Source organism: Gracilinanus agilis, chromosome 1 (assembly GCF_016433145.1).
Source record: "Gracilinanus agilis isolate LMUSP501 chromosome 1, AgileGrace, whole genome shotgun sequence".
Classification (NCBI taxonomy): Eukaryota; Metazoa; Chordata; class Mammalia; order Didelphimorphia; family Didelphidae; genus Gracilinanus; species Gracilinanus agilis.
Genome location: NC_058130.1, coordinates 186,443,616 through 186,464,819, shown reverse-complemented (window position 1 = coordinate 186,464,819; position 21,204 = coordinate 186,443,616). Strand labels below are relative to the sequence as shown.

The following is a 21,204-nucleotide window of genomic DNA, read 5'->3' as shown; positions in this document are numbered from 1 at the left end:
CCTTCCTTCCTTCCTTCCTTCCTTCCTTCCTTCCTTCCTTCCTTCCTTCCTTCCTTCCTTTCTTCCTTCCTTCCTTCCTTCCTTCTTTCCTTCCTCTCTTTCTTCCTCAATTGAGAACTTTTCTTATTATATCACATGGCTTCTATGAGGATTTAGATTTGTTCACCTCTATGTCCCTTTCTAGTTTTTTCACTCTGTACAATGAGCTGATACTGTATATGTTAATGAAACCGAAAATGAGATTCAACCTTTAAGTATTTCTGAATGAAATTAGCCTGTGATCACCCAGTTAGCCAGAACATGATAATGAATTTAAAGATGAATTCTGGTTCATAAGATAGCAATGCAATGTGATGGAACTTGGACAATGGAAATTTCTGACTTTTTCCCAGGTTGAGTCATATACCTAACATATGGTGAAATTGAAACGCACCTGATCTGGAGCTAGGACATAGTCCCAAATGTTGAGTTGGCTTATAGAGCCCACAAATGACTCAGCTGGATTGAATCCTTCTCCCTTTTTGTCTTGCTCTTGCCCAAGAACTAGTGCACCACCTCCTAATAAGAGAAAAATAGAGAGGGAAAAATAATCTTGATATCTTTTGGGGAAAATAAAAAGTAAACCCTTACCTTCCATTTTTGAATCAATACTGTGTATCAATTCCAAAGCAGAAGAGTTGTAAGGCTGGGCAACAGGGGTTAAATGACTTGCCCAGGCTCACACAGTGAGGAAATGTTTAAAGTCAGATTTGAATCCAAGATCTTCTGTCTCCAGACCTTGTTATCCATCCACTAAGCCATCTAACTGCCCCCTTGAAATATTTTTTGAATGTTAAATTAATGACAGCATAATATATTCAAATGATATATTTTTTTCACTTAAAAACTTCCACAGGTATAACTTTCACTGATACAAATTACTACCTTCTTATGTCTTTACATATAAATGATACCATGAAATATTTTGAGTAAAAGAAATTACATTTTGTTGATAATTCAATTTTTCCTTAAAATGTATAGATATACTCAGAATTTTGGACACTAGTACTACCTTTCTGACAACTTAACATTGGAGAAAAATTTAAAAATAGATATATTAATAAAGGAAGATTATCTTTACTGAGAAATACTTCAATTCCAGGTTATCTGCTTTCTCTTAGGCACTTATAATCTAGTAACGCTTCTACTTAACTGAAGCCAATGGGAGAATTTGTCTATTCTTGAAGAAGTCAATGGCAAAGAAATTCAGAAATTTATAGATACACATGTACATATATATGTGTGTATACATATATTTACCAACAATAATCTTTTTTTTAAACCCTTACATTCTGCCTTAGAATAAATACTAAGTATTGATTTCAAGGCGAAAGAGTGGTATTGGCTAGGCAATTGGGATTCAGTGATTTACCCAGGGTCGCATACCTAGGAAATAACTGAAATCACAATTGAACTCAGGATTTCCTGTCTCCAGGCCTGGCTCTTTATCCACTATGCTACCGAGGTGCCTCAATGCTATAATTTTAAAAAAATTAGTTATTGTTATTTTAATCTATGTATACAATTTTATTATATTTTACATATATTAATTTACTGTATGAATTATATTCAGTCTACCTCAAGATTCCAAATAGAAAACATTACATCTTTCAGAGTTTTTCCATTTAGTATGGTTGAAACAACTGAGCTACATATTACTACCTTATCTTTATGAACCCAATGGGGGCAAAGAACAAAGCTGATCACCTACGTAGATATTTAATTTATATGTTTACATAATATGAAACTGTTTGCCAGGTAAAGTGATGCACTGAGCTGTGCAAGCTAGTTCATCCAGAAAATGATGCAAGTACATGGATGAGCAGGGATAGATAAATGAGGCCATATAAATCAAACTTGAAAAAGGAAATGTGGCCAAAAAAAAAATAGAATCAAAGAGTATCCAAAGACTATATGTTCTATAGCTAATATAGGAACAAAAATTTTTTCTAAGACATACCAGGTATAGCTGAACCAATAGACAGGCCAGTGCCACCATCAGATAATTTTCCATCAATGTACACTTTCCAGGATCCATCAGTACTTGTCCAAGTGATTGAGATATGATGCCAATTGCCATCATTGACTGAGGGACAGTCTGTTATCCTCTCCTTCCCATTCACATAAAGAACCCAGCTGTAGAAGAGAAAAAGATGTCAGGTAGGTATTATACTCATCAATATACTTCCTTCTGCATAACTTAATTCAGAAAATGTGTACCCATCACTTACTACGTGTGGGTTACTGGGTTAAACACTGTAGAAATTGAAAAATAATAACTTATGGTTCCTGCTCTTAATAAACTTTCAATCTAGCAGCAGTAATATGACATCTACTAAATAATTAATTAATCAAACCCTTATACTTTGTGCTGGTTCCAAGGCAAAAAATTGGTAAGGGCTAGGCAATGGATTTTAAGTGATTTGCTCAGGGTCACACAACTAGGAAGTGTCTGAGGCCAGATTTGAACCTAGGACTTCCCATCTCTAGGCCTGGCTCTCAATCCACTGAGCTACCCAGCTTCCCCCAGAAATAAGATATTTATAAAAATAATAATTACATAAGTTAAGCTAGGAAAGAGAATATAAAGTCATGTAAACAAGAGATGCCAAAGGTTTCAATGGTTTTAAGCTGCTAGATAAAACATATGATTTAAAATTTCCCACTTGCTTAAATGTTTTGCCTCAGATCATATTAATTTGTAATCCTGAGGCTCACATTTATTCATTTAATATGCATTTATTAAGCACCTATTATATGGAATACACTGTATTTGGTCCTAGGGATTTACAGACAAAAATAATCAAGCAGTCTCTGGTCTCAGGGTGCTTACATTCTTTTGTAGGAAAGGAACTAGCCTTAGAATATGCTGAGATAAAATAGTCTATCCTGAGATTAAAAAGTCACCCTAGGTCAGTGATGGCAAGTCTGTGGCATGTGTGCCAAAAAGGGCACATAGAGCCCACTCTAGTACCCCTGCAGTTGCCTGCCAGAGTTTGTTACTAGAAAACCAGAGGGACTCTGGGGGGAGGCTGTTCCCTTACTCCTCTCCACCACACTTGCCTAAGGACATTCCTCACTTCACCTACCCCTCTGCCCAGCAGCCTGATGGGAGTTCTTTCTCCCTCCCCTTTCTGGGGTAAGAGATGTGGACTGGAGGGTGGGGATGGGGCCCAAAACTCTGTCTCTAAAAATTTTGCCATCATTGCCCTGTAATCAATCCATCATGAGACTCATATGGAGAATCACAAGAAGATGTAAATGTTTCTATATGGATACTTCCTGATAGTAGAACTGACTTGTTTTCCATATTTGATATTAAGAATTTTGAATTTGAAGTTCCTCAGTAAATAATTATTGAATGATTATTGCCAGAGAAGTGATGGAATTGCTAAAGTATCAACACATATTAAGGAGGATCTTTAGAAAGGCTAAAAAGCAGATGGTAATTTCTGTTTCTGAAAATTAATTTATTCAAGCAGATCACAAAAAGGAAATTTAGATAAACATGAGAGCTTTAGAAGAAAATAAAAGAAAGGAGGCTAGAGAAAGTAACAAGGGATGTCACAAGCCACTGTACAAAATATGTCACACTATTTCCTGTAATAAACATTTTTTTCTCTATCATTCCCTTTATAGGCAACTCTCAAAGAGGATATTCCTTCCACTAATGTAAATCCACACCTTCCTTGAAACTCATAATCTCAGAGAGTTATATGATGCAATAAGAGATAAGGCACTTCTATAGGGACATAAAACTACGATTTGTTAGAATTAGTACTAAAACCCAGTTCTGCTTGACTCTAAACCCAGTTCTTTATCCCACAACAGAAAGACCCAATTCTATTGAGCTGACACCCTCAATTCTGTTATTTATGTGACAGCAATCCTGTCACAAATTCTTCAGGTTGGGTGGGGAGTGGTTATTCTACCTTTAAGGTATTTGGGAATTCCAACTAGGACATTATGGTAGGTTAGTTGTTCAATTCAATTCAGTCATTTATTTCAATTAATTTAGTATCTCCTAGGCACTTACTCCATTCAGACCACATTCGCTAGATGCTAAAGAAGATTCAAAGTGCAATAAAATATAGCTTCTGACCCATTGGAGCTAACAATCCAGGGGAGAGATATTCAATATAGACAAATGACTCAAATACAAAATACTTAATGGTAATACATAAAAGAAATAAAAAGTACTCCATGATGTTTGAGGGTTGAAAAGTCTTTATGTCTGTAGTGGTCTGAAATGGGATTCAATAAAGAATTCCTGAAAGAAATGGCATTTGAGTTGGAATTGAAAGATGGGTAATGGGCATCAGTGCCAAGGTCCCAATCAGGTAGAAAGGAAAATAAAACAGGAAGCTTCTTCTCTCCTTGTTTTCCATCCAGTAGCCCCAACCATTAGTCAGGATGAACCTCAACTTTGAGCCTCTCTGTCATATGAAAGCTGTTAGAGATTTCTGCATAAAACAACAACTACTAGATCTTTTGGTGAGTGGTTATGCTTACCCGTTATAATCAGTGAGAAGGAAAGTATTGTCACTTCCATTTTCAAGTGCATAAGAGATTGGAGTTCCATAGTTGTTGATGTCAGATGACTTCATCCAGAATGTGCATGTAATGGCATTGAGAGTTGGGAGCACACCATCAAGCATAACATAACCATAGATCCCAGAAACTTCAAAATCCAGGTTAAAACCAGCAGACTGTTCTGCAACAAATATGAAAAATATTTAGCTCTAGATATGTGCAAAGACAATGTTCAACCATTGGAAGCAATATGCCTCTAAATAAAACTAAATAAGTCCAGCTTGGGAAAATTCAACATTTAGCCACTTCTTCTTGGTCCCAATAAAGAACAATATGTGAAAATTTTAAAAGAGATTAATTTAGACTTGGCATGAGGAAAATTTCCTCCATTAGCTCATCTGCAAATTTATAAGCTTAAATAGTTGTCTAGGGCACTGAGAGTTTAAATTAGTGGTTCCTAAACTTTTTTGGCCTACTGCCCCCTTTCCAGAAAAAATATTACTTAGCGTCCCCTGTCACATACTATCACCACCCTCTTACAGTTATTCACTGCCCCCAAATGCACCTGTAGTCATCACTGCTCCCCTGGATTGCTGCAGCACCCACCAGAGGGTGGTGGCACCCACTTTGGGAATCACTGGTTTAAATCATTCACCCAATATATGAATCAGGGCATGAATCCAGGTCCTTCTGAATCCAAAGTCAGCAAGGAAGCCTGAGCCTTGCTGTATTCATATATTATTAATGCCATGAATAATAATGAACTTTTTCATAATATAGGAATACCAATATGGCATTTATATATTATTGAAATTTAATATTTGTAGTTGTTTTATGTTTTTCAAAACACTTTAACATCCATTAACTCATTTATTTCCTCAACAACTCTGAGATAATAGGGTAATTATTAAATTTTAGTAGACAGATACAATAAATGGAACTCAGAGAATATAAGTACCTGGTCCAAAGCTACATAGTAAATTAGGAACAAACTAAGGCTAGTACTCATATAAGATTCTCGAACCCATATAAGATTCTAAACTTTTTGAGTCCAGGGACAAGTTCCTGAAATAGTGCCATATACTCTATAGGCATTTGAAAAATAATTGTCAAATGACTACTTATGGAAAATGATGGCTGGTAAGGCATTAAACTATAACTAGGAAGATATATTTTTTAAAAAAACCTAAAAAGATATTTTATTTTCCCAACTACACATAATAACAATTTTCAACATGCTTTTCCTGAAATCATAAGATCCAAATTATCTCTTTCCTTCTTTTCCCTCCCCTGTCTTGGAGATGGTAAGCAATTTGATATGATTATATATGTATTATCATGCAAAACATACTTCCATATTGGGCACGGTTGAAAGAGAATAGTCATATAAAACTAAAACTCCAAAATAAAACCATAAATAAACAAATGTGAAAAACAGTATGCTTTGATCTGCATTCTGACTCCCACAGTTCTTTGGAAGTGGATAGCACTCTTTCTCCTTAGTCCTTCAGAACTGAAGGAAGACATTCTAAAGGGAAAAGAAGGTAGTTGGTATTCCTGATAATGAACTTGTTCAGGTAAGTAACAGATATGACAATTAGATAAAGATGAAAACTTTAGAGAAAGTGAAAGTAATTGAGGATAGAGAAATTGGTAAGAAAAAACAAAAACTGTGAAATTTCCCAGAACAAATGTGCCTTTTCTCCACCACCCTCTTTAGAGGGAATTCATTCTACTAATACAAATTGTATTTAAAAACTTAGTCTTTGAGAGCCACCTGGTACATTGAGAGGTCAAGAGACTTGACCAGGGTCACAAATATGTATCAGCAGCAGAACTTGAAAGATTGACTATCCAATGTCCCTTTATATAATAACAAGTTGTGGTTTGCCAAGTGCTTTATCTATCATTTGACCCTCAAAGTAACTCTGTGAAGCAGGTACTACAGAGAGATTCCCATTTTTTCTAAAAAGGAAAGAGACTCAGGGAAGTCAAATGACTTATATGGTCTCAGAGTTACCAAATCCTAGAAAGCGGAGTTGAACGTTCAGCATTCATTCCTTTATATCTCCTTGTCTTTCCTTTGACTGTGCAGTAATGTATATCTTAATAAGCATATATTAGGTACCCACTTTGTGTCAAGAACTGTGTTAGGCTCTGGGAATACAAGACAAAAAAGGTCTCAGACCCTGTTCTCGAGAAACTTACATTCCATTGGGGGGAGCCAACCTGCACATAAATAATTACATATAAGATGTGTATGAGATAAAGATTAACAGGGATGTGCTGGAGCCAGATCAAACATGTTTGGGAGTTGATTGTTAAATTTTCAGGGTGGGTATTTTCTCCTGGGAAATTAGCAAAATTTATGACTTTATTAATTATCTAGACTTAGGAATCTCAGAGAAAATGTTGATAATGCTGATTAAACTTAAAAGTAGGTTGAAAATGTAATTTTTTCCCCTCTAGAGAGTCAGATGTTAAATACTTACCAACATGCCACTGAATATGAGGGTAAAAAATGGGGAAAGATAGTCACTAGCAGTTGTAGGGAGTGGAAAGGCTTCATGTAAAAGGTAAAAAAAAACTTTGAGTAAATTTTTAAAGGAAAAGATATTGTGAGAGTGGGAGTCCATTCCAGGGATGGGAGACAACTACTGCAAAATGACAGAGATGGATTGTTGAGTGGGAGGAATAACAAGTCAGTTTGGACCATAAACTATGAGAAGTGACATAACAGATAACAAAATTGGAAGAGTAAGTTAAAGGCAGATTGTGAAGAGCTTTGAAAACCAAATGAGAAGCTTATATTTTGACCTTCACAATAATACTGGTAGGCAGATGCTATTATTATCCTTATTTTATAGAAGAGGAAACTGAGATAAACACAGTTAAATCAGTTAAATGATTTGCCCAGGGTCTCACACATAGTAAGTGTCTGAGACCAGATTTGAACTCAGGAAGATGAGTATTCCTGACTCTGATCCCAGCACTCTATCCACTGCACCATAACTCTTCATCTTTAAAGTGAGACAAACAAGTTGGAAGCTAAAGCTAAAACCAGATGGAAAACAAACAAATAACAAAAATAAAAAGCATTTCCCGTTAAAAAAAAAGAAAATTCTAACCACTGTTTTGGAGCAAGTCCAACTATGACACATCAAGAAATGGGCAATTTTTGAAGTGTGGAAAAACTTCTGGTTCCCAGAACCCAAATTTCCATCACCAGTTTGTGGTCAACCACCCTTCCTTCTGGTAGGTCTTTGGCCAGGCTGGCACATGATCTTTTTAGGAATCTTTGCACTAACTGGTGCCTAAGACTATTGGGTTTGGGCAGAAATGAATCAGCCTAAGGAATCTAAGTCAGAAGAAAACTACTTGGCTCACTGGGCTATGCTTTGCTTTGTGCTATGTCTAAGATTTGCTATTAGAAAATCATTTGAATGTGAGTTTTATTTCTGATTCTGTATAAATTCTGAGTTAAATACTTACCACTGACCCATGGTAGGTGTTGCAGTAGATAGAGCCCTGGACCTGGAGTCAGAAAAACCCGAGTTCAAATGTGCCCCTCAGACACATACTAGCTTATCACTTAATTTGTCATTAAGCAAGTTACTTAATTCCTGCCTACATACAAAAATGGAGAAAGAAATGGCAAACCACTCTAATGGGTCTGCCAAGAAAACCCCATAGACATTTGGCCCACAGGGTCATGGAGACTTGAACAGGACGGAACCACAACACTGACCCTTCATTCTTGTATACCTGTTTCACACCAGCTGCCTGAGAAGCCTGGCCTGCATTTACAGCTGTAGGAATTCAGCTCATCCACACAAGTGGCCTGGTTTCTGCACGGGTTGGAATCACATTCATTGATATTCACTTCACATCGTGGCCCTGTGTATCCTGCCACACACTGACATCTGAAAAAGAACAAAAAACGTGGAGACAAGAATGGATTTGAGAGTCTGTTGAGCTGCTATGTCCCAGCTGCTTCTCAATTCTGTGACTGAGGGGTCCATCTCCCACTGGGGAATCCTTCCAGAGCCTCTACTTTGGTGAAGGGTCCCAAACCAGCCAGCCCTGATTCTTCAGATTATATCACTAATGTCCTCACAAGGGTACCTCCTCCTCCTTTCCTCTACTATCAGCTCGCTCCCTTCCACCATTAGAATGTCAGCTTCTCCAGGGCAGGGGATGGTTTTTTGCTTGCATTTATATCCCCAGCTCTTAGTATGGTGTCTGTCACGTAAGAAGTGCTTCATAAATGATGGTTGACTGATTAAAGGCTATCCTCAACTTGTAAATAGTCTATGTTCCAAAAATATGTTTGTAAGACAATAATTTGGAATTCTGAATATATATTTTCTAATAGAAATAATTTCATAGATCATAACCAGCTTTCCACAAAGATCTAGTAAATCTATTTTGTAGCCTTAATACTGTATACACCCAATAAAAACTAGAAGAAAGCAATAATGTTGCATTATTAACAATTAAAGGATATGGAAAATCTGACATAGGAAATACTAATTCATTTTGTTTCTTAGAATTGATAGTAAGTATCAGTTCCAAGGAAGAAGAGCAGCAAGGGCTCGGCAATTGGGTTTAAGTGACTTGCCAAGGGTCACACAACTAGGAAGTATCTGAAGTCAAATATGAACCCAGGACCTCTCAACTCCAGACCTGGCTCTCTGCCCAGTGAGCCATCTAGTTGCCACTACTAATTTATTTTTAAAAGCCCAGAGTATACTGCAAATTATACTTGTAGATCCTTGATATTGATTCCTGACGTTTAGTACAGAAACTTTTTAAGATTATCTGATTTCTTGGCATTTAAAGAAATCAAGACCAAGAAACAGATTATTAAACAGATATTTTGTAAACAATTAGAAAACAATGCAGAGAATTCTAGGAACCAATATGGACTCACTAAAAAGAGATATCAAACTATGTTAAATTTTCTGACAAGCTGGTAGTTGAAGGAAATATGATAGTTATACTCTATATCTGAGTTTCAGCAGAACATAACAATTATATGTTATTTTTTGTCATGACACCCTTGTGGAATAGATAGTGTTGAGATCTTGTTGAGAATATTGTGAGGTGCATCTCTACTTGGTTGAGCAATGGCATTCAAAAGAAAAGATATATCAACTTGGAATGTGATTAGGGCAATGCCATTAAGCTTTATGATGACTCTGTCCCATTCTATAGTTTTATCAGAGTTCGATGAAGTCAGAGAAGACATAATTATCAAATTAGACACAAAACTGAGGAATATTTGATATAATTAATAACAGATTCAGGATTTGAAAATACATTGACAAACTGGAACACTAGATTAAAACCAATATAAAATACAACTTAGCAAAAATAAATGTCCATGATATATAAAGCAACATTTATATATTTATTTTAAAATATCTTTATATTTACTTATTTTTTATTTGCATAAAACAAAAAAACAGCTCTACATATCTCCATTTAACTGCTATCTGGATTCTATATATATTCCCTTGGCTAGGAAAATGTAATGACACAAAGATTCTCAGAAGGCTCGATTAACCTAAAAATGAACAATTATTCCTCAAATTGCCTTTATTGCTGGGCTGCTCACTTAGACCTCATATCCTAACTGTAGAAAGTGGCTTCTTGCTTTATCTATGGCAGTGATGACAAACCTATGACACGCATGTCAGCACTGACACGTGTAGCCATTTTCGATGACACACGGCCTTATACAGAGAAGTATGGGGTCGCATGCTGAGGATGAAACATTTGCTGTAGTGCAGTGTAGACACTCTGTGCACTATAGATGACAATTCTACCTATATAATATACCTATTTTGGTTTATTAAATACAGTTATGCATTTTTGTTATTTAAAATATAAATATCACAAAATTATGTTTTTTTTTCTCAAAGTGACACACCACCCGAGTTATGCTTGTTTTTTTGGCGAATTTTGACACACCAAGCTCAAAAGGTTGCCCATCACTGATCTATGGAGACAAATTGCCATTTTGTGCCCCAGTCCCAGGAGCTGGGGACAGCTAGGTGACATGGTGGCTAGAGGTCCAGGCTAGCAGTCAGGAAGACTCATCTTCATTAGTTCAAATCTGGCCTTAGACAATTACAGCTGTGTGACCCTGGGCAAATCACTTAACCATAATTGCCTCAGTTTTTTCATCTTTAAAAAAAGCTGGAGAAGGAAATGGCAGACCACTCCAGTGTCTTTGCAGGGAAAACTGTAAATGGTGTCACAAAGAGTCAGATACAACTGAACCACAACTTGGGAGCTAGGTCTTTGTCTTGTTCACTTAGGCTTATTACTTACTATACCCTGACGCTACCTTTTCTCTCAGTCCATCTGCACTGAAGATCTTGCCAAGGATCTCTTTGCAGTCTTTCCAGGGACGCTTCCACGAATCATAGATAACCCGTTAGATTCACATTACTACCAACTACTAAACCCACTGCTGAAATTTTCATAATCACATATTCCATTTCTATTACCCATTTGGACCTTTCTACTATCTACCAAGACTTACTATGGTTATATAAGATGAAAAAGGCCTGTTTAATTGCAATTAATGTGAAAAAAAATCTTGATGCTTCATCTGACTTTGGGCAATATACTCAAATGAGTATGACTAAATGGCAATATACTCAAATAGTATATTTGTGTACAAATATTTTGTGTACAAATTTGTGTACAAATAGTGTAGTGTCCTATTGAGAAAACAAAGCAAGACAAAAACCAAAAAAAAAAAAAAAAAAGCACAATTGTTAAAGCTAACAGAAAGAAAGTAATTGAATTAAACAATTCCCCACAAATGCCACCAGGTGGTGGTAGGAGACCAAGACTACTTTGGCTGGGTTCTAGTAAGCCATGGAGGCTTGTTGGCACCAGAAGACAGCCTAAGATCTGCTGGTCATACACAATGCAATTGGTAATGTAGGGATTCTCTGAATAACTCCAATCAAGAATGGGTCTCAAAAGATATACCATAAATTCTAGGAGAAGTGAAAATCAATAATGCTGCTTTAAAATAAATATATATTTATGATATATGTAAACTATAAGATATCTAAGTTTAAGAAAAATCACATTGACAACTCTGTGAAAAACAAAGTAGAGGAGAAAAAGATGATTATAGGAAGAGGGAGTAGGAGGCCTTTTAAAGCATCCTAGTCAATAGCTTGCAAGTAGCTGAACTACGTATGACATTAGCTGTATTTATATAAACAAAAGATTCCATGTGAGAGAAGTTGTAAAAGATGAAATGGAAAGATTAGATATGAAGGATGAAAGAGAGTGAAGAATCAAAGATAACACACCAAGAATCCAAAGAATACATTTGTATACATAACATGTAAAATAAAATAGAACTACAATATAAATCAAAATAATAAAATAAACATATACAAATACATATTTTTGATACTGAACAGATTATCTGATCATAACTAGGATATACTTTAAGGGTAATCAAGTCCAATCTTATCAATTTATGTCTGAGGAAATGGAGTGCCAGGAAGTTATATGATGTCCCAAAGGATATGCAGATAATAGAGAGAACACTTTAAATCTGAATCCAGGCCCTTTCCACTCCTTCCATTATATAACTCTACTTCTTATTTAGTCTGACATTTAAAATAACTAATTCGAATTTATTATATAAGTCATATATGTTATATTGGATATTTAGAGCATGTAGTTATGTCTTAGGGAGAATGATTTAAAATATCTGAAGCTATGTAATAGAAATGCATGTAACAGTTTGTGTTATCTATTAAACATATCCCAATCAATAAAGAGAAGGTAAACTTAGATATGAGTCAGAGGAAATGTGTACATATTCATGAGACAAAATGTTTGGGGAAAGATGGTCAAAGTTTGCACAGCATGAGAGGGTTGTGAAAGGATTACGAATTTCATTAGAGAGGGAAATACTCTTCCTGTTACATGGATGCAAAATGAGCACGAGTGGATCTATCCCTTCCCCTTCTTTGTACTCCCTCTGGCCCTCCCAAAATGTCCACCAAATTATAAAGAAAATAATTAAAAAACTGTCAAAATTTTCATAAAGAAATATTTGCAATTAAATTGTAAAAGATGATATACAAAAGAATGGTAAATCTTAGGAAAGAAAATAAAGTTAATTCAATTATTAAAATTGGCTTTCCCTACTCCTCATCCTAGGAAAGTGCTTAAAAGGGAAGAAAAATCAAGGACAAGAAAATTTTGGCAGAAGTAAAACAAACCTAAATCCTCCACATGCTATTTCATGAAGTCAACCAGACCCAGTTTTTTTTTTTTTTTTTTACCTGAAGCTGTTGATGTCATCCTTGCAGGTTCCTCCATTCTTACAAGGACTACTCAGACATTCATCCACATTCTTTTCACACCGGGTACTCCGAAAACCAGGAAGGCATTTACACAAGAATCCCCCTATCTGATCTTCACAAACTGCATTGTTCAAACATGGGTTTGGTTGGCATTCATTGACTTCTGTTTCACAGTGAGTGCCTGGCAAAGAAAAAATAGGAAAATGATGGTCAAAGGAATAATACTAATTTATAACAACAATATGACAACAACAACAACAATAATAAACCATACAATGCAGTTATTTTATCCACTTGTGAATAGTCTGTAGAACATTAAATATACATGTTTTGATACATATATATGTACATGCACATATATCTCTATTTAAAAGCAAGTTGTGCCTGGATAGTTTCTATTTGAATTCCATTTTTAAAAGACAAGAACACGATCATGTAATAATAATAGTATACTAATAATTGTAATAAAACACAATTGTATTAGAACACTACAAATAGACTGGCAATGTTAAAGCCAAGGAAGAAGAAAAGTGACTAAATCCAGTCAAGAAAGAACTGAATTTGGAGTTGGAAAATCACATTTAAGTCCTGAGTCTAACATTTGCAGGCCATTACAGACTGGAAGCAAATCATTTAACTTTTCCAAATATATCTCTCTTCAAACCTGTTTCTCCATTCATAGTATGTGGAAAATAAAACTTATACGACTGAGATAATGTACTCAAAAGAATGTTTTTGCCTATAAAATGCTCTATAAATGATCTACTAACATATCTAATGAGGTACAACTTGGTTCTTTAATGAATATGACTCCAATAAACTTTTATGAAGTACCTAATATACACAATTCCTCTGCTTCTTAGTCAAGATATAAAGATGAGATGAGCTCAAGTTGCTTACATTCAAATGGAGCCCAGAAGAGAATAGGATATATTTTTTTTTCAAATAACCATTAGATAAGGCAAGATGTGATTAAGGCAAAGGAGAGGCAGTCCAGAAAAGGTGCTTTCACAATCTGAGGTGGGAGAAAGTAGTCTCAAGCAGAAGGGTCAGAGCTGGCTTCTTTGAAGAGGCAGCATCATTGAAATAAGAGATATTTTAACAGAATTGGTTGGGAAAGAAGGATTCAGGGTACTAGTGATGGATGTGTAAGCAAAGATAAACGGAGAAGAAAGGAGAGAACATGATGAAAATAGATGATAATGAGTGGTACAGTTTTGTTGGTATATAGACTGGGTGTGTGGAAAAAGTGCTGTGAGATACTCAAATACAAAAAGAATCTGTGATTTTACTGGGGAAAAGAACTCTAGGGCCTTCTGGTATGGGCATTCCTTCAATCAAGTCAGATTGTAGCCATCTATGATTTAGTAGATATGTCCTAGGCAGTTGCATCTAGGGTGGGGAGGCAACTAGTTGACTCAAGGGATAGAATGCTAGACTTAGACTCAGGAAGAAATGAATTCAAATCTGGCCCCAAACACTTCCTGGCTGTGTGACCCTGCCCCATTCATTTTACCTCTGACTGACAAAAGGATCCACTAGACCCATTGAAGAAGAAAATAGCAAACCACTTCAGTATCCTTAGCAAGAAAACCATAGATAGTCATGTTCAATGGGATAACAAAGAATTGGACATGACTGAATGGCTGGACAACAAAAAGGAAGTTCTATGAGTCACATGTAACATGCCCAACGTCAAAGACTAGTATCTTAGGTGGTCTTTGAAACTATTTACTCCCACTCTAAGTTCAGCTTTGCCTACACTATACCATGCCATCTCTGATCAAAGACTAGAAATTTAGGTTAGAACAAGATTGTAGGGGTGATAGAATTACAGGATGAGCAGTAAGCTGATTCAATAGGTAGCCAATGCAGGCTTCTGAGGAGAGGAGTAACATGATCGGAGAGGTACAGCAAGATAATTACTCAGACAATGGAATGAAGAATGGAATGGAAATGGAAAAACACCAGAGATGTGAAGATAATGTAGAAGGCTGTTACAATAATGTAAGCATAAGATAATAAGGACATGAACAAAGGTAACTACAGTGAAAGCTGAACTAGAAGGAAAGTAGAATCAATAGCAATCAGCAGCTGGCTGAATCTGAGAGTCAGGGTTTACAGGAGAGGGAAGAGTCAAAGATGATTCTGAGGTTCTGCTCCTGGATGATGGGCACAATTAATCCAACTATAATCTCTGCTCTGTAACTATCTTCAAAAGCCCCATATTACCAATCTCTCACATTCTCTGTGCCTTCCTCACTTTAGCTGCTGAAATACTTATATGGTACAAAGCAAATGCTACTTGTTTTAGTATTCATTCTCTTATATGTATGGATTTCTCTCCCAATCTAGATAATGTACTCCCTGGAGGTAATATATTATTAATGACTAATACAAATGCTTGTTTAATCATGACGGTGATGACCTGATGATGCTTCATTTTATTATGTCCCAGGGATGGGGCAGGAAGAAATCTGCTTTGTTGCAAAATTATAAGAGATCGGGGGAAATGTGGTAGTTTGGATCTGTGGAAAGAGCAAAAGGGAGAATGAGATGTCTTGTGTTCAAATTTTAGCTCTGCCACTTGTTATGGGATTTAGGGTGAACTGTAACTTGTGAACCTCGGTTTTCATATCTGTAAAATGAGATGGTTGGAATAAATAATCTCTGTGGTTTCTTCTAGCTCCATACTAATGATCATTATGTGTTGAAAAGTAAGGACCTTACTAATACAAAAATCAATAACCTTATGAATATCATTTACTACAAATAAAGAACCTTTCAACAACTGGCTTGTAGATGCTTTATGAGAATCCAAATAAGTAATGCTTGATTGAGCCACAACTATTTTGGGAAAAGCCCTCAGTTTATATTCTTAGATTTTTTTTAGATGCACTAGTGATCACATCACTTATCTCTTTCTCTCTTGTCTTCAACTTGCTTGTGTCAGCTCACTAGATTCTGCCTTTCACACAGAGCATCTTTTGCTCCATTTCAAATGGTGAAAATTTAGTTCAAATTCTAAGAAGCTGGTTAACCTGTATGAATCTGTTCTAAACTCTCACTTTTTTTTAGATGTCAAAGAGTCTATCTATGAATATAAAGAAAAAAGACCATGAGAAAACAAAACAGGGCAAATATAAAAATGTTCAAATGCTTACCTTTGAATCCTTTCACACAGGAGCAGCGATATCCATTAATACCATCAACACAAGTACCCTTATTTAGACATGGATTGGATCTACACTCGTTTATGTTTCCCTCGCAGAGCTGACCTGCAAAGGATGTTTATTAGCAATCTGAAAAGCATCATCTGCTTTTACTACATATTTGCTTTGCATACTACATTACAGTAGTTGTCAAGAAAAATGTAAACATAAGTAAGGCATAGTTTCTGACCTTGTAGAGACTATAATCAAGCCGGAAAGACAAGACACGTGCATGCGTATGTGATGACCATATAATTATGTGTAATGGGGAACTGGCCAATGAGGGTTCAGTACTAAGAGCACAGCTAGGTGGTCCAGGAGAAGACTGGGTAAGCCTGCTTCTTCACGACTCCCCCATTACATATAGGATAGCTACAATTAAGACTAAAAGATAATAGAAAATGCTTTGCTTGAAAAAAAGTAAGCCAAAAGTATCTATAAATATTTATCAATGTATACCTTTAGTTTGAATCAATTAAAATAATGAAGAAATTAAAGCTGGAGTTCCACTAACTTGAAAACTTTCAGGAAACATCTTTTCTTCAATGCTTTGTTTGTAATTTTAGTGTTGAACACTAAGTCAACTTATACCAAAGGTATCTCTCTAACTCTTTGGAGGCAGAGTCAGCAATTCTTCACCAGGAGAAAAATTCTAGAACTGGAAGTATCTGCAGGGAGTGGGTGAATTCTGGGATACTACTGCCTAAAAAGAGGACCTCTAGTACTCATGCCATGGAGACTACCAGTTATCAGAGTTCATGATTACTTCAAGAAAAGAGTCAATATTCTTAGAGTCTCAAGTCATCTCATCATAGCCATTAGCATAGGATATTGATACCTTCATGTATTTTTAGAGCTAGAAGGAACCTTACAGTACAGAATGAGTTCATGGTTTAGCCTCATGTTATAGCAAACCTTTGAGTTCATCAACTGAAGAAGGTAATCACTAATGATGAATATGTTATCAATAAAACAAGCAAGAAAATGTGTTTTCTCCAAACCTTCTAGTTTATTGTACTCATCAGTTTTCATAGTAAATCAAAATTCTTAAAATTCTCATTATAGAAATAGGTTTTATAGACACTGCCATTTCTATTTTACTGTTTATTTTTTTCCTTCGGCAACATTTAATTTCTTAAATGCAAACCATAATTCACAACATATTTCAGCCTACTCATACTCAGCATCTTTCCTTTTGTTAGTATTTCAGTTACTAATAATTTACAGTCTGTTGACATGATGGTGTTTTAGTATTCACATTCATATAGCATATTTGGGAAAATACTAGTTTTAAGAAAATGGGCATTTGTAGCAGTGAGAGCCTTCGCATCAATAAAAATGCTATGCTTAAGAGCCAGGCTTAGAGACGGGAGATCCTCAGTTCAAATATGGCCTCAGATACTTCCTCATAGTGTGGCCTTGGGGAAGTCATTTAACCCTCATTGCCTAGGTTTTACTGCTCTTCTGCCTTGGAACTGATACTCAGCTTTGATTCTAACATGGAAAGTAAGGTTTTTTTTTAATAATATGCTATTTCTCAAATGCGATCCAGACTAAATTCTTAACTTTTTTTGTTAATATTTGTATTTATTTGTAATTTGTAAATATTTGTGTGTGTGTGTGTGTGTGTGTGTGTGTGTGTGTGTGTGTTGGAAGAGGGATAGGACCAGTTATTTTACTGGTATAGGGAACTCCCTGATGAGGAACTCTATTTACTAATATAGGTTTGCACCTACTCTGCTTTTAGTAACCTAGCACACTAGATTGTGAAATGACTTGCTCAGGGTCATACAAATGGTTCATCACTTTCAACTCTTGAATTTAGGTCTTCCTGATTTCAAGTCTGGCTCTGTCCTCTATGCTCTGTCCACTTTCTTTCTCCTTCGTGATCTCTACATAGGTTAAATCCATTCCTGCAGTGAACATGTAAATATATAGGATGTCTCGAAAATCTTAATGCAGCTTAAAGCTTGAAAGGTTTAAAAAAATTTTAAAGCTTCAAACTGCATTAAAACTTTTGGGGGCAGCTGGGTAGCTCAGTGGATTGAGAGCCAGGCCTAGAGACGGGAGGTCCTAGGTTCAAATCTGGCCTCAGACACTTCCCAGCTGTGTGACCCTGGGCAAGTCACTTGACCCCCATTGCCTACCCTTGCCAATCTTCCACCTATAAGTCAATATACAGAAGTTAAGGGTTTAAAATTAAAAAAAAAAACTTTAAAACTTTTGAGATGTCCTGTATACATACATACATATGTGTAGATAGAATCCATTCCCAGGCTTATCTGACCCCAGCTTTTCTTACCCCACATCCCATTTTGTGTGCATATGCTGTGGGACATAAGGACACGGAGGATAAAAGGTGTGGGGCCGGATACTTTCCCTCTCCTCTCCTTTCCCTCCTCCTCCTCTTCTTCCTCTCCTCTCCTCTCCTTTCCCTCCCCTCCCCTCCCCTCCTCTTTTTCCCCTTCCCCTTTCCCTTCCCCTTCCTCCTTCTCTTCCTCCTCCTCTTCTTCCTCCTCCTCCTCCTCTTCCTCCTCCTTCTCTCCCCATTGTTGCTTAGGGTATTTTTTAGATGTTTTTTAGATTTTCTGTCCCCTTCCTACATTTCTCTTTCCCCCCATATCTCCATTTTGATTAAAATTACATTGTTAAGAGCTACTAACAGACTCCTGACAAGAGTTAATTTTATAACAGCAACCACACTTTTTAAAATTAATATTACTTTTAATAATATTAATTTCATTATTAGACATACAAACATACCCTGTCAAATGCCCACATGTATATTTGTGTGTTTGGGAGACTATCTATCTATCTATCTATCTATCTATCTATCTATCTATCTATCTATCTATCTATCTATCTATTCAGATGAATAGACATGGCTGTATATATACATATATTCCACATATATTTATGTGTGCAAGTCACACATACTGATGCTTTATTAAAAATGGTAGATAAATTACCATTTATCAACTTAAACTTTTAATCAGAGTCAATTAAAATACTGGACTACTCATCCAACTGTATGCCCTTATCTGGTCAGTGGTATTTCTCACCAATTTTTTGTTTCTTTTATATGAATAGCTAGGAAGATTAATTTTAAGTGAATAGATTTTACTGAGGAGGTTCTGTCAAGGTTCTAGGCAACTGGTACATCATCTATGGACTGGAATATCTGGAGAATTTCCATACTGTTATGAATATTACTAACTTTACCTTTGATGTGAGAAGTTGCTAACCAATTTTATGAAAGACATTTTATTTTTTAAAAACTATTACCTTCTGTCTTAGTATCAGTTCTAAGATAGAAAAGTGGCAAGAATTGGCAATCAGGATTAAGTGATCTGCCCAGGGTCACACAGCTAGGAAGTATCTGAGGCCAGATTTGAATTCATTCTCCCAAATCCAGATCTAGTGTTCCATCCACTGTGCTACTTAGCTGCTCCAAAGACATTTTCTAGGAACACATTCCATTCAGCCAAATGTTTAGATGAGGACATCTACATTTTCTCCTAAAAATAGAGTATGAGCTCTGATCTTTATTTCAGTTAAAGGCAGGGGTTCTAAACCTTGGTCTTTGAATCTGCATTTAAAAAAACATTATGATAATTGTATTTCAATATAATCTATTTCCTTTGTAACTTCTGAGAAGAGGTCTACAGGTTCATAGGATTGCTAAAGTGTGAGTCCTATGATGCAAAAAAGAAAATTTTTGCAGAACCATAAATTAGAACTTTATATCCTTAATTGCATCTATACCACATGTCCTTTTCTACTGTTCTTCTCTCATTGTGGCATAAGGATTACCTTGGGTTCTTGAAGACTATGCCAACAAATCAAAAGCTCTAGAAGGTTCTTACTAAACTAGAAATCTTTCTACAAAGGCTTGGCAATGAAGAGAGTATCTGTTGGCCAAGGATCAACCCACGTGTAGAGTGGCTTCGCTTTCAGAAGGCCCTTTCCTAGTTAATGAATGTTTTGACCATGATAATCCTGCTTCTACCACTTCTATAATCCTGGACAAATCACTTAATCTTACTAGGTCTTTCTCTGCCTCCTTAGTAGAATGAGGAAGTTAGACTAGAACAGGGGTTCTTGGTCTGGGAATCGATGGATAGATTTCAGAGGATCTATGACTTGGATGGAAAATATTTTTCTTTTCACTGAAATATAATTTATTAGTTCCTTTAATTATTTAAAAATATTATTATGAGAAGGAGTCAGGTCCATTGGCTTCACCAGATTGACACAGGAGTCCATTACACAGAAGAAGTTAAGAGTCCCCAGACTAGAGGACATGCCAACAAAAATGGAACTAAAAACCTGGGCAGGGGAGAAGAAGGTTCCCTTGCACATAAAATGGAAGTTGCTGAGTAAAAGTTTACTAGAAATCACAATTTAAAATGGAAGGGGCCTAGCATTTCCTAGTCAAGCACTTTGATTCAAGTATCAGAATCTGCCACACACACACACAGAGGTGAGAGGAGACTAGAGGAGTAATAAAGGGTAGTTTTGGTGTTATGGCTGTATTTTAGTTCATTGTATCTCCGGGTGAGGAAAGTAACCCAGTTCTGGAGGAGAGAATAGGAAAGAATCCAGACTTTTCCTGATGTTAATGGGGCCTGGTACCTGCTCCAAAGAAGTACATTGCTGATTATAACTGTGTGAGTGAATGCGAAAATGTTTACCCCTATGAAAGAATAATAGAGTGTATGCTTGGATAAGTGAATGTTGAGATGGATGAAACATCATCAGCATATGGTATATACAAAAATATTAAATTAGCGATGCCATTGAATACCAAGGAAAGGGTCAGTTAGAACATGTTAATAAGAATAGAATGATGGGAGCAGGATGGAGAGAGGGAGGAAAGGGAAAGGAGGAAAGTGAGGGGGAAGAGAAGGAGAGGAAAAGAAGGAAAAGAAAGGGGAAGAAGAGAGGGAAAAGGGAGAGAGGGAAAAGAAGGAAGATGGGGAAGGGGAGTGGAGAGGGAAAGAGGAGAAGGGGAAAGGAAGAGAGAGGGGGGAATAAAGAGGGAGGGGATAGGAGGAAAGGGAGAA

General features: G+C 36.2%; 1 protein-coding gene across 1 annotated transcript in view; it reads right to left on the bottom strand.

The window, feature by feature from the left end:
* The window catches only part of SVEP1 (sushi, von Willebrand factor type A, EGF and pentraxin domain containing 1), a 350,045-nt gene that overhangs the window by 100,669 nt on the left and 228,172 nt on the right, over positions 1–21,204 (bottom strand). Inside the window, exons 23-28 of the mRNA XM_044678439.1 lie at positions 16,091–16,204; positions 12,906–13,107; positions 8,338–8,495; positions 4,552–4,753; positions 2,000–2,175; positions 434–558 (exon numbers count right to left, since the gene is read on the bottom strand). Coding sequence (XP_044534374.1) covers positions 434–558; positions 2,000–2,175; positions 4,552–4,753; positions 8,338–8,495; positions 12,906–13,107; positions 16,091–16,204 — 977 coding nt within the window. The remainder of the gene's footprint in view (positions 1–433; positions 559–1,999; positions 2,176–4,551; positions 4,754–8,337; positions 8,496–12,905; positions 13,108–16,090; positions 16,205–21,204) is intronic.